The sequence below is a fragment of the Neolamprologus brichardi genome, unplaced genomic scaffold (genome assembly GCF_056152115.1).
Source record: "Neolamprologus brichardi isolate AB-2024 unplaced genomic scaffold, ASM5615211v1 NODE_ptg000008l+_length_2720982_cov_1, whole genome shotgun sequence".
Taxonomy (NCBI): domain Eukaryota; kingdom Metazoa; phylum Chordata; class Actinopteri; order Cichliformes; family Cichlidae; genus Neolamprologus; species Neolamprologus brichardi.
Genome location: NW_028270135.1, coordinates 2,284,537 through 2,297,095, shown reverse-complemented (window position 1 = coordinate 2,297,095; position 12,559 = coordinate 2,284,537). Strand labels below are relative to the sequence as shown.

Sequence of the window (12,559 nt, the reverse complement as noted above, 5' to 3'; positions counted from 1 at the left end):
TCATCATAACATATATATCGATAGATCTATGGGTTTACTCATCTTCCATTTTTTCAGTGCGCGCACACACACACATATACACACACAGTAATACCTTTTTTCCCTTAGCATCATGTTTGCATTAACTGTATCAAGCCTGCTTGTACATCAAGAAACTGACCCAACCAACTCGTGTTTGCTGTACTCCTTTTGGACGTCCATGTTGTCCCTCTTTTAGGCGGCATTGAGGTTGAAAAGCGAACAGAGCGCAAAGTCTGCCGGCATGCGCTCCACCATCTCTGAGGTGTCCGTCGATGAGAAGGCAACTTTCCATTTTGGCTCAACGTGATGTTTTTGATTTCTTTTTCTCACTCTCCCACGTTTTTTCCCCTGTCGCTGCAGGGCCAGCCTTGGCCTACTATCGTGAGGGGTGGGATAAGGCGTTAGAGATTGTTGGGGAGCAGGGAGCGGCACTGAGGGGCACATATGGGTGTATGTTTGGCAGTCTGCCTCCTCAAATGCCGTGTGAATTTTTTCTTCCCAAGTCTTATGTTGAAAAAGAATGAAATTCAGAGGCATGTTGAGCTGCATACAACATCAGAATTTGGTCAGGAATAAAGAGAGCAGAACAGCAATGCAACAATACTCTCAACAGTGAAAATAAAGAGACATAATCATGATTATTACATCGTAACCATTTAATACAGGGGTAAACATCGCGTGATTACCTTTGCTATGCTGTTTATTACATGACTTAATGATGCACATATAGCAGCTTCGTCTGCTACTTTGGCAATCTGTCTCCAGTGTAAGCCTGCAGATCATATACAGGAAGATGACCAGTAATTGGTGACTTCAAAAACATCAAATGAAACAGAGAATGAGACATCGTTATCTTATTCTCTCTTTAATTCGTTAACTTGATTTTCTGTAATCGTGACTCTTTTCCTTGCCCTCCTTGCCCCCTCACGGTCTTGGCTACATCCACCCTTTGAATAGGAGTACACAGTAGGGCAGTATGTGTGTCGTGTGTCTGCTTGGTTGTCTGAGAGCTCTGGAGCAAAAGTGGAATTGTGTAGTGTGAGCCCGAATCTGGGTCACACCTCTGTCTGCAGGTCCATGATCTCCTGGCCCACAAGAGGAATGGTTGCACTGGTCTTCTCCCACTCTACTGCCTGCAGCTCAAGAGGGGAGGCCGCCACTGTCTCCAGGTCCTTCCGCACCCAGGACGGGGGTGAGTTGGTCTTACGAATGCCTTCCCACGCCCTCTTGCTCGGGGTCTGCTGTTTGTCCTGAGGGGAAACGGACATAAGAAAAAAGTTGGTTTGTCTCATCTCTTAGAATCGCTGATGTACTTTAGCTTTTTTGGGGGCTCTTCCTCACCTTTTTCAGTCAATTTATTATACCCTTACAGAATCAGTCTAGCATTTCAAATTGTTAACGTTCAACCGGTCACCAGAGACCCATCTAGGGTTACTGGCAGAGTTATACAAACTTGGGTGTCCAAACTCCCTTCCCACCCACCCACCAGGGTGACGACAACACCCAATATGCATTTGTAGGTAAAACCTTCAAACTCACAATTTTGTAAGCTGAACATCATAAACTGTAATAATTGTTATTTAAAGTGTACAACAAAGTTCTCAAATTTTACATGCAGATGGGTGACAAAGAAAAAACACAATATCAAGTCTCGTTAGGCCACTATACAGTGATAAAAACCACATGCTCTTTACTTCTGACCTCTAGTTGAAGTGTGGAACACGAGTTCTTTAAAACATATACTCTCATTTGGTGTTTGGATAACAATAATGGAGAGTGCTGTTTAACTTGGGTTGGGATATTTATTTTCTTTGTTAGTCAAGGCTTTGTGCTTCAACCGTTGTGAGTGCTCATATAAAACAGTAATTGAAGCATTGTTTGGCTCGTCTTCCACTCAAATTGAACTGATCGATGCCCACCTACTTTAGTCAGATCATGGAGAGATATAAAGAAAAAAATTATCACTGGATTCAAGTAAGGCAAGACAGCAAAGCTGTTGTAAATCAATAAGTTATTTCTATATTAACAGCAGCCTATCATATTGTGCTCACATTTGTTCTAATGTGATGGATGGACATCGGAGCCGTTACGTAATCTGTGTTGGATTTACTGAAATTCAGCATCATGTAGACTTGGCAGCAAATCAGGAACAAACAGAATATTTAACCTATATATTTTCTGCATTACTTATTTACATACAGTCTGCAATGCTGTAACTGTACTGCACTGCTTTGTTTGTTAAAGTACAACGTATACTTCATCGAGTTTGGATGTATTCTCTCTGAGAATCAACTAATAAAAGGAATCAATACAGAAACATCACCGCTTGCTTGCAAAGCCATGAGCAAATATTATGTGCATAAGTTGCCATAGTCATTTATCTGGTGTCATAGTACGTTACTCTGGTAACTTAAGGTCAGAGTATATGATTCACATCAATGGCATGCTATCCAAACCATTCAGTAGGTTTACTGAATGGTTTTAATGATGAAACACTGTTCAGTGAGTTATTCTGGAAGAGACCGCTCCCACCAGGACAGAAAGAAATGTTTCATCATATGATAAAGGAGACCACTCAGGACAAGTGTGTATTGACTTGGTCCCCTCTATCAGGACAAGTGCACCCAAATCCACCCCACAGCATAACAGACCTAACAGATGTTGATGCTTCAAATTGTTCTTAGAATTTGCCACACACCTATAGTTTATTAGTTGGAAATAATTCTGAGAGAGTCATTTGTAAACAAACTGTAAATGCCAGAGTCCTCATGTGAGCCTTCACTGTCAAAGGGGTCAGTCCATACAGAACACAAACAGAATCAATTCTGTTTATGTGGGAAGTTATGAGACAGAATTACCTCTGTGCTTGATTCCAGTGGCAAACTTGCCCCTCATAGTTTCATTCTTTATGCAAAGCTAAGCTAATCACCTCTCAGCTCCAGCATCAATGTGAGACAATGCCACATGAGAGTTCTTATCCAAACTTCATTAGCAGAAGCAAATATATTATTCGCCTACTTCCCAAAACAATACCTATACTTATAACTCTAATGACCACAGAATGGACGTAGATTGTTGATTCAATCTATACTGAGTAGATGCAAAATGTTTAATTACAGTTGTGTTCAAAAGTTATTATGGTCATGATTATCATGGTAAGTTAGGACTTTTAATGATTTCTCTTAACTGTTCTTTTTCAGGGTGGAATGACTATATAGCACACTTTTTTTTTTTAATGACTTAAAAAAAAAAATTTGATGTTTCAAAAGCATAAATATAGGTTAAATATATACATAAACACTCACTAATATTTAATTAAATGTCCATTAGCAAGTTCCACCTCGACCAGATGATTTGGTAGCCATCAACTAGCTTTTGGCATAATTCTGATATTTCTTGGAAGAACTGGTAGAGTTATTTAAATCAGGGCTGTCAAACTCATTTTACATTGCGGCCCACACTGGAAAACGCTGCTGTGACAAAGAAAGAAATCTGTCAGCACGACTCTTTTGACTTAAATTATAAGAAATAAATGTGCAAAATTATGGAAAAAAAATCTGGTAGCTCATTGCCCAGACTGTCCAGCTTTTTATTTGTTTTAACTGTTCAGGTTGTAAAAAACCTGAACGACCATAAGAGAGGTTTTCATCTGTAGGAAAAACTGCAGTTAAAAGTCCAAAATTTCTGCTTGTGCTTGTTTGTGGTGAGCAGCAGATCAAACAAGTTAAGAATTATAAATTGAGTCAGGCCTGTGAGACTATGAAGAACACACATGAGGTCTAAGGCCTGGACAAGTCTGAAACCTTTTGACTTCCACACTGCAAAATGGCTGAAAATAAAAACGGGTTTCACTTTTATAAATTCTGTACTCAGCTTTGCAGTCTTGTTTTGTCTCTGGAACATCTGCACCCCATCCTTCTTTCACATAATGGTATGATCCCGGTCTGTCTTTGCATGTGATTGGCCGCATGGTGTGCGGCCCTCCCCTGCCTTGTATGGATCTCAGCAGGGCTGAAGATTGGACTTTCACATAATGATGAGCCACTAATAACTGATATATGAAATTATATTGCAGACTGGATCCCGAGCCAGATATTGCTCCGGGCCATAGGTTTGACACCTCTAATTTAATTTTGATGGCTTTACTGAACCTGGCTTTTAAGCCTAGTCCACAAATTTCCAATAAGGTTCATGTTTTGACGCTTTGGGAAGGCCATTAGCCAAGCTTAAGGTTAGCCTGCTTTAAAAATGGAGAATGGGAGGTAGTCGTCCTTCTTCATTATTCAATTCAAAATGCAATATACCAGTACCACTGTAAGCATTATGCTACCATCACCATGCTTGACAGTTTTACAATCGTCTGATCAAATTTACTCTTCCAAACATTAAGACCATCAAAAAGGCAGTCGCTACCCTTTCTATCACAGCTCATGCTTTACTGAAGCAAGAACGATGGTCAGGGCCATGGGACAGTCATACAATTCCTAAAAAAATAAACAGCCTCTGTGGGAAGCATTTTATTACACAATCAAGGTTGAGATGGCTGGGTCAACTTTATTATCAGTTAAAAAATTTGTGTTGTGACTAAAATCTGATGTGTCGCTATCTGCTGCAGCAACAAGTGGCATTGTTGTCTAAATGTGTCAGCTAGTTATCCATGAAAACGGGGCATTTATTATCAACCATACATGCAACAATTAGGGATGCTCCTAGCACCATATTTCCAAGCTTATCAGAAGTTTACAAGTAACATTACACCCAGAGTGTGGCCTTATGAAAGGAGCCAGCTGAAGCCGACCTTTCTTTTCTTATGTTCTCATGCCTGTGGGTGCACAACATTTAAGACAAGCTAAAGTATCAAAGTACTTTAAACAAATCATCTGTCCCATTTAAATGTTTCACATCTTTGCATTAGTATGGAGGGAGGCGGGGGTTGCCTGGGTTGCAGGCAGATCCTGCACCACCATTCTACATATTTTTTTTGTTATTTTCAGAATCTATATATAAGCTACATTTACTACCAGAACTTTGATGTGGTGCCTACATTTCAGTTTCATAGCATCAATTTCAATTTTATAATTCTATTTCTGTCACAAATATTTACATATAAAACTGACTGCTTGGAAAGAGATGCTGCATCTAAAATTGCTTACATACTAAAATTCAGTATTTTGTTCGCATGGACATCTACAACTTTTATGAGCATAAATGGTATACTTCAAACAGGAACATGTCTCTTCCTTAGCGGCTGCCTTGGCCAAGCAGCAAAAACAGAGAAAACACCAAAGAATTTTCAGCTAGTAGAAGAAGGATTCATTGAAACACTGCTATCTAGCTCGGTGCAACCTTTGGTGTTATAATTTCATGTTATTGTTGATAAATTGTCTTTACTGCATAAGTCCTTGGTATATGCAGTCTCAACAAATTGCAAATTCCACAGGTAAGAAGACAATTAGTGTCAAATCCTGTCATTTTTTGTCAAGTGAACTAATTGCTGCACTCATTAGTTTAAACTCATGCACAACACAATTAAGCACGTCGTTCACAGTGTACGACATAGATATGTATCTCAGAGGTATCTGAATTGGGCAATATTATGTGTATCCGGTTCGGTTTGTAGTTGGAGATTATATGGCCATACACAAATAATGCCTATGCATAAGTTAACACTGTAACAGGGGTGCGCAGTGAATTTTCCCAAGGGTCCATCCACATGAGAAACCAATACAGAATTCAGTACAGCACATTAATCATTTGACCTCTTTTTAAACTTATTGGAGTGGCCCTCCCAGTTTCTCATGTGGCTCCTTTGGGAAAATTAATAGCACACCCCTGCAATAGAAAAAGATGACAATTTTGAAAACGGCTGCACTTACAAATCAACAAGCAAGTGTGGTAATTTTTGCTAATTCTAGAAGGAAAGGGGAACATTAGATATTAGGGAGGGAAGGGGCAGAACAGAATAAATTTAAACTCTTTACACTCATGTTGGTCTTGTCGCTGCTGGCAGAGGACACACTCCATCTTTTGGCAGCTTTGGCGTCAACAGGTGGAGATTCTCTATCCTTGTCTGCACTGTGAATCTTCCTGTTCAGGTCCTGAAACATGTCCTGGTGGCGTTTCCGGGTGTGCATTATTTTCTACACAGGGACATTGCACGTTATGTACAAAGTAAACAGCACAGGTGACCATCACTCCTACTTTAAAAATAAATGTATGCAAAAATGTTGTGCTTTGAAGTCTAAACAGCTCTGTAGGAATCAAAGAGACTAAAAATTACCTCAAAGTCAAGCTCTGCATAGCGTGATTTTCGTCTCTGGAGGGAGATGAGACAGAGAGATTAAAGATGTGTCTTGATATTGTGTGTTTTTTGAGTAGCAAGTGTTTCTCGGCAGTTTTTACTGCGTATGTGAACATGAGGTAGTTAGTAAAGGGCGTCTCTGGGACTCAGAGAAGAGCAGTGAGTCATGAGGGAGGAAACGAGGTTTGCTGCTGGTCATTTTGATCCTGCTGGCACAAGTTTGCAGTAAACAGATTGTGACCGAATGACCTTTCGGTCCTCAGTCACAGAGTGGTAAAGGAAGACCTGACCTTCAGGCTGCCTGGTTGCCGTGGCAGCTGCCGTCTCGCACCAAATTATAGAAGTGTGTTTTACCCCCAAGTGAAAAGACACCAGCAAGCAGAAGCCTGACTGCTCTGTGGCGATCTTATCCCGCCACTTCTGTCTGCAGTAGGAGCTCTCTGAAAACTAACCTTTTCAAAGATGCCGCCATCACACGGGTGACAAAATATTGAGATACTTCTTGTGATGTGAAGTGGAGATTATAATGGCACTGACAGATATGTGGGATGGTGCATCTCTGTTGAGACCTAATTAATGTTGTTTTTTATTAGTCCACCAAGACAAGAAGAATCAATGCTGGCCATCTGTTTGCAAGCGAAATTACACAAAAACTACACAGCCCAATTTCATTGAAGCTGAAGTGGTGAAGCTCAGGGAAAAGGACGACTTGTTTTCTGTTGGATTGTGAGATGCAGCTGAAGGACTACACAGACCAGTGTTCCTCTTCTGTTTGTCGGCAACACATTTTACTGAAGAGCTGGAATCCAGAGAGCCTTCTGACCTCCTTTCTTATGTGGATGAGGATCCCTTTGTTTAAATTTTGGGAGAATGTACTGTCTGAGTTTTAGCTTCGTCTCAAAAAAAGATAAAGCAAAAACTACCAGCGTGAAAATTGGACTATAGAGAACAACGTATACAAACAAGTTTTGCTGCAGCCAAGTTTTTCTTTAAATCAAAATCTTCCTTTTTTGCCCCTAGGCGATCCTCCTAACTCGACCACTCGAGCATCACTGATGCTGTAGTGGTCATACATCACCACATGTGGCACGCACCATGCCACGTAAATGATTCCAGAAAGCAAATACAAAAAATGTCACTGGTTTCCCAATTTTTCTATATGAATGGCTGCAGACAATGCAAAATAACACAGTAGTGTAGCAGTCAGAATGTTTGGCGTCATTCGCTAATAGGAAAAAGCTACAGCACCTTTAGAGTTTGATAGCCCTTTAGTGAGAAAGTTACAATAAATCGATGTGATAAAAATGAAAGTGACATTCACCACAGTGATGCAACCCTAAATTCTCAAACAGGCAGTAAAAGAACATTGAGACTTGTGAATTATAATATCACACATGATAAATTCTGCATGATGTCCATTTCCACATCACTAAACCCATCAAAGCAACAACAAAGTCATGTACCCACCACCCTGCTGTTTGAGAAGCACTCTCAATAATTCATTCCAAATGTGTTTTTATGCTCTTTCTCTACAACTGTTTACAAAAAGTCCCCATGTCCTGGGGCTGTTTCACATTACAACCCTTCCAGAAAAGAAAGGGATTTTTGTGTATGAGCTACAGAACTCGAAGGCCTTGCAGAGTTGTATTGACAGTAGTAGTACTAGCAGTGGTAGACGAGATGGCAAACGCTTCACTTGAAAAGAAGAGAGTGGTTTGTCTGTTGTTATTCTGATGGGAATACACAGAATTCTACTTTTACTGAGGAAATAGCAAAATTGTTCGATTGTTAAATTCATATTATCGAAACTATCAATACCAAATCATATTAGCAGATTAGCAAACTCACTCAAATATGTGAGCATTCACCAAATAATCATAATAAAATGCCAGTCTCTGATACAGCCTACATCTGGTTGTTCATTTGAGAATTTATGATAAGCACAAAACACAACTCAGCATGCATGTATTATGTTAAATATGAAGTATGAGGCTGATAATTCAAAACATTAAGAGGTTTTTCTGTCTTACCTCCAGCGAGCTCATGGACAGTGTGGAGACAGTCTCACTCTTGGACACCACTCCAGAATTTCCAGACTCTCCTCCGTCACACATGTTGTTGGCCACCTTGGAGTCTCTGGGCATATTCTGCAGGTTGTGCGCAGGTGAGTCTCTGTCAGAGCATGACACACTGACCTGGTCAGCAGGCAGGCTTTTGAGCCCAAAGCCAGGCACTGGCTCTCCACTGACAGGGTTAGCCAGGTGGATGAGCCTGGTCTGAGGCAGCTGCTCAATGCTGATGTTATACTTGGCTGCCTGCTCCTCTTTCCCCTTGGACGGTTTCAGGGTGCCCGTGTTGTTTGTCGGCAGAATGACATATCCCGGGCCTTTGCCAGCCCCCTCAGAGCTGCTGCCTTCACCGTTCCCTCGAGGCAGATCTCCATCCAGCTGCTTGAAGAGTTCGCCATCGCAGATGTAGATGGATTTGGCACCCGGCAGCTCGGTACTGATTCCTTTTGTGGCGCCTTTCTCCCTCCGCATCGTCAAAGTGTGGCTCGTATAGTCGGCCACATTCTGGAGGTGAACCTTGGCCATGCTGGCCGGCATGGTGTTAAAATTAGAACCTTTTTGAAGAGTGAGGGTCCCAGAGGAAGCCTTCTCCTCCCCCTGGAGGGATGAGCGCTTCATGGTGCCTAAAGAGACCAGAAAGAGAGAAAAGCTGTGTGAGATGCAATTTCTCCACCTGGGAATCCCGCGAAGAAACCAGCAGCGGAATGTGTGTAAGTAATAAACACATTACTTTTGCACTGTGTGAATCAATTATTAAATCACTGAAATTATAAGATTCTTCCCTCTATGTCTGACAACCAATACAATCCTGGATGAGTCTCTTATTTTACTGCTGGACTGCATTTCAGAGCAACACACCTTGCTCTGGTTGAGCACCTGAACCTGATCTCTAACTGCTGCAGGCTGTGATCACAGTGGGTGATCACAGCCTGAGCAAAGAGAAAAAACAAAACAAACAAACAAAAACTCCAGTGCTGACAGATCCTCTCTGGGGAAGCAGAAAATCATATCCCGGCCAGCCCCCTAGCTGGTAGGAAAAATACAAGATGGAAGGACAAGGTTAGCAACTAATAAACTTCCAAACTAAGAGTGATGGGATTTTTTCACGTGTGGATGACACTAAAGACAAAAGAAAGAATAATGCTACAGTGACTTGTAAATGGACTGGTTCTTACATAGAGCTTTTAAACTCCACGAGCACTCAAAGTGCTTTACACAGCCATTCAAACAACTTTTTTCTATACTCTTCTATCTAACATTTGTACACATTCATACTCCAACAGATGCATCGGAGAGAAAATTGGGGTTAGTATCTTGCCCATGGACATTTGGCGTGCAGACTGGAGCAGAAGGCGATCGAGTACTGTTGATGACTTGTCAAAAATACCTCTGTTGCCTGTCTACATAAAGTCCTGGCCTATGACTTCAGTTTTGCCATCATTACTACACTGAATAACTGCTAAACACATCCAGAAATCCTGGAGCGAGAGAACTGGAGTGAAGAAAGTCAAACAAAGCCTCACAGTATAGTATTTTTTCTCCACATGAGGACATACAAGTGCTTGCAGTTCTTTCAATATGCTCTTGTCTTCTAAAAGATATTGCTTTAGTGCACAAAAAACCTCCAGACCTCTGTGTCGCTTTCCGGTGTAAAGTCCTGGAATTTCTTCACTAGATTTTCATTGGAAAATGCTTCCTGCAGCAAAAGGTTGTAACCAGTTTTGACATGAGTAACGTAACATTCAGCTGGGTACGGCATGACCTTGTGGCCCAAGCTTTTTCACAATAACAGCATTTGGCATATGGCAGCAAACATATCCTGCACCAGGTCGAGGCTGCTGAACAACATCAGACAATGCTCCGTACTAAACATCCCCTGATCGTTTTCTGCCGTTCCTGCTCCCTCTTGACAAACAATAAACATCTCTCCTTTCTCTCTGCTCTTTTCTGTCTTCCCTTGCTTGAGCCTGTCTGCTTCTGAATAGCTTTTCTCTTCCAGACACTTTTCTTGATATCTTGTCTCAAGAGGTAATCAGATTTTCACTCCCAGTGGATTTTAGAGCATCAACCAGTATCTGATGCAGCGCTGTTGGGAGGGACTTAATTACACAGCATCAGTGTAGGAGAGGCTCAGACAGCCATATTTATCTGCATATAACTGCTCAGCACACATTCATCCCACTCCCGTCAGCCTGGGATGAACAGAGTTAGGCAGCAGTGATGTGCTGCATCTCTTGTCAAAACAGCTCCTTGGCGTAGGGAGGCTGCTGTGATGTTGACTGTACGGCACAAGCGCGAAAATGAGAGGGAACACGGCTCACATCTGTTCCAACAACAACGAGGAATTTGACGCAGTCAAAATACAGAGAAGGAGGCACAAAGAGACATCTGTAGCATCTGAGAAACAGTCCCCAAAGTCACATCAAATGCAAACACACAAACTCAAACACGCTCAACCTGGAGCTTACCTGATCTGCAAGCCATATCCACATCTTTCTCAAAGTCAGTCTGAGGACAGAAAACAATAAATATTAGATTAAGTGTGGAGACGTGGGAAAAATATCATATGGGGGGATTTTAAGCCTTTATTTGGCGACTGCAGTGAAGACAGGAAATGGGGAAAAGACACCAGGCAAATGGTCCAGCCTGCATCAATCAATGGAATACCTGCTCAGGGCACATGCACACTAACTTTTAGCTATCAAGTCAATGTGATGGTATATTTTTTAAGCAAAGGCAGATAAACATTGAGAAAATGAAGACTAATCAACAAAACTTAGATTCATTAATAATAAGTTTTATTATATATTTTTTATTTGGATACAAGCTGAAGACAAAGAGCTTTGGGTTTTGTAGAATTTCTTCTTGTAAGTCACTCTGACCTCTTCCTAAATTGTTACATTCTAATCATGATTCTAACACGATGCCATTTCCTAAACAATGCTTTGACTTCATTATTTTTAATAAATTTCTATTAGGTTAGTTATCTTGAGGGGTTTTTATGAATATTTTCAAGGTCAGAATTTAAGAAAAAATATAGATGTATATTTTCCATAAAATTAAACGTATGCTTTAGTTCTCTCGTGCTCTGAGATGAGAAGATCAGAATTTGGAGGACACAGGTCTTGAACCTTTTCAAGCTGCTTAGAAGTCAAAATTTCAACAATGGAGCAAAAAGTGAGTACCCCTTTTTGTGCTTTATTATTCCATAGAGTTAGTTATTTTAAATATTCTCTCACATCATATCAAATTTCTCCAAATTTTAGCTCTTCATACCATTAGCTGAGCATGGCCATTCTGAAATGAACCTCCTGAATCTCCATTGGCGTCTTCCTGTCGGTCCACCACACGACACTTCACTGCCTCCTGAACCTGAGGCAAATCATCAGGGCATAGATCACGATCTTAATACAGACACAGTAATAGGACATACAGTCCTGTGCAAAAGTTTTAGGCAGGTGTGGAAAAAAAATGCTGTAAACAAAGAATGCTTTCAGAAATATAAATGATTGTTTATTGGCTCCAAATGTATTCTGCAGCAGGACGACGGCCCCAAACACACAGCCAAAGTCATTAAGAACTATCTTCAGCATAAAGAAGAACAAGAAGTACTGGAAGCGATGGTACGGCAGACAGAGCCGTGATCTCAAGATCATGGAGTGTGTCTGGGATTACATGAAGAGACAGAAGGAAGTGAGGAAGCCTGCATCCACAGAACATCTGTGCTTAGTTCTCCAAGATGTTTGGAATAACCACCAGCTGAGTTCCTTCAAAAACTGTGTGCAAGTGTGCCTAGAAGAAGTCACCCCAAATATCAATTTGATTTAGATTTCTCTCTTGTTCACTCACTGCATTTTGTTGATTGATGAAATCAAATGATTAACACTTCTATTTTTGAAAGCATTGTTTGATAACATCATTTTTTCTCACCTGCCTAAAACTTTTGTCTTTTAAACATATACAGTACTGTGCAGAGGCTTTTAATGAATAAAGACGACAGGCTAGAGCGGATCTGACTCCACATTGGCTTAAGTGGGGTCAGTTTAGGATTCCCAGATAATAAAGTATACATCATACAGTTTGTCACATTTCAGCTGTCAAACACTCTTTGATAAACTCTCTGTGAGAGATGCCTTACAGGTTTTTCATTTTGTGGGAAATGACAATA

At 40.9% G+C, this 12,559-nt stretch overlaps 1 protein-coding gene across 8 annotated transcripts in view; it reads right to left on the bottom strand.

Moving 5' to 3' along the window:
• Positions 1-653: 653 nt before the first annotated feature.
• The window catches only part of adgrb1a (adhesion G protein-coupled receptor B1a), a 192,747-nt gene continuing 180,841 nt past the window's right edge, over positions 654-12,559 (bottom strand). For 7 of the 8 annotated variants that reach the window (XM_087837160.1, XM_006804483.3, XM_006804485.3 and 4 more), the window contains 6 exons: positions 11,668-11,763; positions 10,860-10,899; positions 8,353-9,014; positions 6,302-6,337; positions 6,003-6,161; positions 654-1,271 (listed from right to left, as the gene is read on the bottom strand). In XM_087837160.1, the coding sequence (XP_087693286.1) occupies positions 1,077-1,271; positions 6,003-6,161; positions 6,302-6,337; positions 8,353-9,014; positions 10,860-10,899; positions 11,668-11,763 (1,188 nt within the window). In that variant the 3' untranslated portion in view covers positions 654-1,076. The remainder of the gene's footprint in view (positions 1,272-6,002; positions 6,162-6,301; positions 6,338-8,352; positions 9,015-10,859; positions 10,900-11,667; positions 11,764-12,559) is intronic. The other variant, XM_006804487.3, reaches the window with a different exon arrangement.